The sequence below is a fragment of the Leptonychotes weddellii genome, unplaced genomic scaffold (genome assembly GCF_054177405.1).
Source record: "Leptonychotes weddellii isolate Sample4059 unplaced genomic scaffold, ASM5417740v2 HiC_scaffold_9242, whole genome shotgun sequence".
NCBI classification, from domain to species: Eukaryota; Metazoa; Chordata; class Mammalia; order Carnivora; family Phocidae; genus Leptonychotes; species Leptonychotes weddellii.
Genome location: NW_028064090.1, coordinates 4,639 through 8,213, shown reverse-complemented (window position 1 = coordinate 8,213; position 3,575 = coordinate 4,639). Strand labels below are relative to the sequence as shown.

The window sequence follows — 3,575 nt, the reverse complement described above, 5'->3', positions numbered from 1 at the left end:
CCAGGCCACATCAACCTGATGCAGGACACTCATGAGCCAGGCCACATCAACCTGATGAAGGGCACTCATGAGCCAGGCCACACCTACACGATGCAGGACACTCATGAGCCAGGCCACATCAACCTGATGCAGGGCACTCATGACCCAGGCCACATCAACCTGATGCAGGACACTCATGACCCAGGCCACACCTACACGATGCAGGACACTCATGAGCCAGGCCACACCTACACGATGCAGGACACTCATGACCCAGGCCACATCAACCTGATGTAGGACACTCATGAGCCAGGCCACATCAACCTGATGCAGGGCACTCATGAGCCAGGCCACACCTACACGATGCAGGACACACGAGCCAGGCCACACCTACACGATGCAGGACACTCATGAGCCAGGCCACATCAACCTGATGCAGAGCACACCTGAGCCAGGCCACACCTGAGCTAGCACACGGCACCTACCTGTGGCCACACAGTGTGCCTGAGTCTTGGGTGCAGCTGGTACGATGCTCACTGAGCAGTGTCCTCTCCCAGAGCCCCTTTCAGTCTCAGCAGCGGCTCGGGAGAAATCACCTGATTCACAGATGTGGATGCAGGCTTTGGTCTGATTACTTGACACCTCAGTGACCCCTAGAGTGGGGTGAATAGTGTCCTCCCAAATTCCCATCTACTTAAAACCTGTGACCGTGAACTTATTTGAAAATAGGGTCTTTGCAGGTGGAATCAATTACAATGAGGTTGTACTGGCCCTAATCCTGTAACTGGTGTCCGTATAGGAGGAGGAATTTGAATACAGACACACAAAGGGGAGAAGGAGGCGGAGCCTGGAATAATGCTTCTACAGGCCAAGGACTGTCGGCGGCTACCAGAAGCTGGAAGAGATGGAAAACCTCCTCCCCTAGAGCCTTCAGAGGGAGCCTGGGCCTGCCCACGCCTTGATTTTGTACTCTGGCCTCCAGAATGACGAGAACATATGTTGTTTAAGCCCCCAGTCTGTGGTCATTCATTACAGCAGCTGCTGGGTACTTGCTCATCCGTGATGGTGTGGAGGTCACTGGCCCAGTGCAGACCAGCCCCCCACTGTCCAGACTTGCCGTGGGCTGGGGCATTTGGGGGAAGCTGGAGTCAAAGGGCAGGATCTGGGTTAACAGGAAGGGGAGGGCAGATGCTAAAGGGGACAGAGGTGGAAGGAGGAGGTGCAGTCTGGCTAAGGCCAAGCAGTGTTTTCTGAAGCGTGACAGTAACAGCCACACTTATAGTTGGGCCCAGAGTGAAAGGCCCAGAGCAACAGGGCCGTGGGGCTCCCTCAGGTGTGCTCACCCCCAGAGAGCCCTGACACCAGGGAAGTGCCGTGCATACCCGCCCAGGGCTGCAGACAGACGCACCACTGTTCCATCAGACGCTGGTCTTTATTCTCTGGAATGGAAACAGCCTGCAGCCCAAAAATGACCACGGCCAGCAAAGCACATTCTTTGAAAAGCAAAAACAAAACAAAAAATAAGTATTTGGCTCCGTAAGTTCCCGTCATAAGAAACTACTCTGAATGGTACCCAAGCTTCGTACAAGGCCTGGTGCTGGGCGTCCTCTGTGGGCTACGGCCCCAGCATGTCACCCAACACACCAGCCGAGCGCAAGGACGTCAGGTGCTTTTGAAAAATGGTATGAAATGGCACACAAGGCATTTTAAGACACTGGAGTTTGCTTCCTATGGACTTTTCTTTAAAAAAAAAAATATAATAACTTAGTTTGCATTTTACAACATTTCCCATCAGTCAGGGAGTCCTTGGCCAGGACCTCGTGGCACGTGCCTCCATGGCTTGAGCACCAGGGAGCCCCCGATCCGAGCACTCGCTGCGGCAGCGGTGGACTCGCCCACAGTCACTCCGTACCCATCTCGCAGGGGTTCAGGCCCCTCTCCTCGGCATCCCTGTACATCCTTTGGAAGTCCTTGAAGCGTGGGGCACAGCCGAGGCGGGCCTCCCCAAAGTGCATGTGGCCGGTGAAGAGAAACTCACCACGCCCAGGCCTCACACCGCACTCCAGCAGCGTGGCAACTCGCCCCCGCCAGCCGCCGCCCTCTGGGGCGGGCCGGAAGACCCTGCTCTTCTGCCGATAAAGCCGGCTCACGTGCAGGTGGATGGTGGACTCCTGCTGCTCCGGTGCGTGGGTGACGTTCTGGATGGAGCCTCGGACGACTACGGAGGCAAGGACATGGGGTCAGTGCGGTCACCGGGGCACCTGTGCCAGGGCTGACCCTGAATTCTGCATTCCAGAAATCCCATTAAAAAGAACAATTCATGCGCATGAGGCCCTCTAGGGGGTTGTCCCTGACTTTGTCAGGGGTGAAGATATTTTTCTACAGCCACATAAGCGGGGTAAAACAGAAGACAGAAACCACATTGTGCATCAGGTTTTCAAGTCAGAACAAGACAAGTAACCACGGTTAATCCACAAGATCTGCGGCAGCTCTGTATCAAGACAAGACAGACGCGGTGGAGCTCCGAGGGGAGGAGGTGATGGGAAGGAGCTGGCAGAGCAGGCCCACACCCAGGACCCTGCCCAGCCCCCAAGCCTCGTTCTGCAGGGGTGGGGGCGCCCAGAGCCGGGTCCAGCTGGGCTGGCTTCCTGTCCGGCACCAGCATCCAGCAGACTGCTTCCATCCCCCGCCTGAGGGTTTGTGCCAAGGTCACATGCACGCAGCAGAGTCCCCGACCTCAGCCCCAGGTCCCCTGGGCTCTCTGGACCCCCAGGGCCAGGAACTCCTGCTATCGTATCCACAGGGCGCCCAGAGGAGAGCAGGGCTCTGAAGTGAGGCTAGCATCCCTGTTTGGAGGAAACTGCTCCGTGACCACCTCTAGTAGGATTCCTGACCCTCTCCCAGCCTTACAGGCAGGTCCCTCCCCTGGGTAGACAGACGTCACTCTACTGCACAGAAAAAAAGCATTTTCCTGTTACTACGACTGTCCTCAGCAGTCTCCTCCCCAAGCTTAGTGCCAGCACGGGAAGGTCCTCCCAGGCCCAAGTGGGGCTCCCAACACGTGGTGGGAGCATGAGGACACTTACCAAAGTCGCTGGTGCAGACCGCCAACAGCACCTCTGTGTCACTGCAAGGGCAGCATGGGGCTGTGGGGACAGAACAGGGTTAGGAGCAGGGTCTGCAGGACAAAGGCCCCCGTCCATGCTCGCCAGGCCCCGTAAGAGCTCTGACCTCGGGGAGCGGGACAGGGAACCCGACCTTGGCCACGTCGGTGAGGGGCTGGCCGGTCCAGGGGATACCCCCAGCTCCAGATGTGGCTGTGAAGGGCGTGTATCCCAAGGGAGAGAGCTGGCCTTGGTGCTTGTGCCCACTTAGCTGGTCAGTGCAGCAAGCACCGGGCCTGCGTGTAAACGGCTCTCCCATGCCCATCACCCATGGGAAACCAACCTGAGCTGGTCTGAAGTGCATCCCCTACACCAGCCCAGCTGAGAGTCGCCTTCATTCCAGCCTCCACACCTGCTCCCCAAAATGTTGTGACCGCCCACTCACACATCTGCTCCCCAGGCCCCCATGTGCTGCCCCTGTGTGCTGCCCAG

General features: G+C 57.5%; 1 protein-coding gene across 1 annotated transcript; it reads right to left on the bottom strand.

Annotated features, from left to right (window-relative positions):
• Positions 1–1,392: 1,392 nt before the first annotated feature.
• Positions 1,393–3,144, bottom strand: METRNL (meteorin like, glial cell differentiation regulator; the record flags this gene model as incomplete). The annotated part of the gene is made up of 2 exons (XM_031021201.2): positions 1,393–2,197; positions 3,066–3,144. Coding segments are annotated over 2 exons (396 nt in total), but the record flags the coding sequence as incomplete, so codon positions are not given.
• Positions 3,145–3,575: the final 431 nt, after the last annotated feature.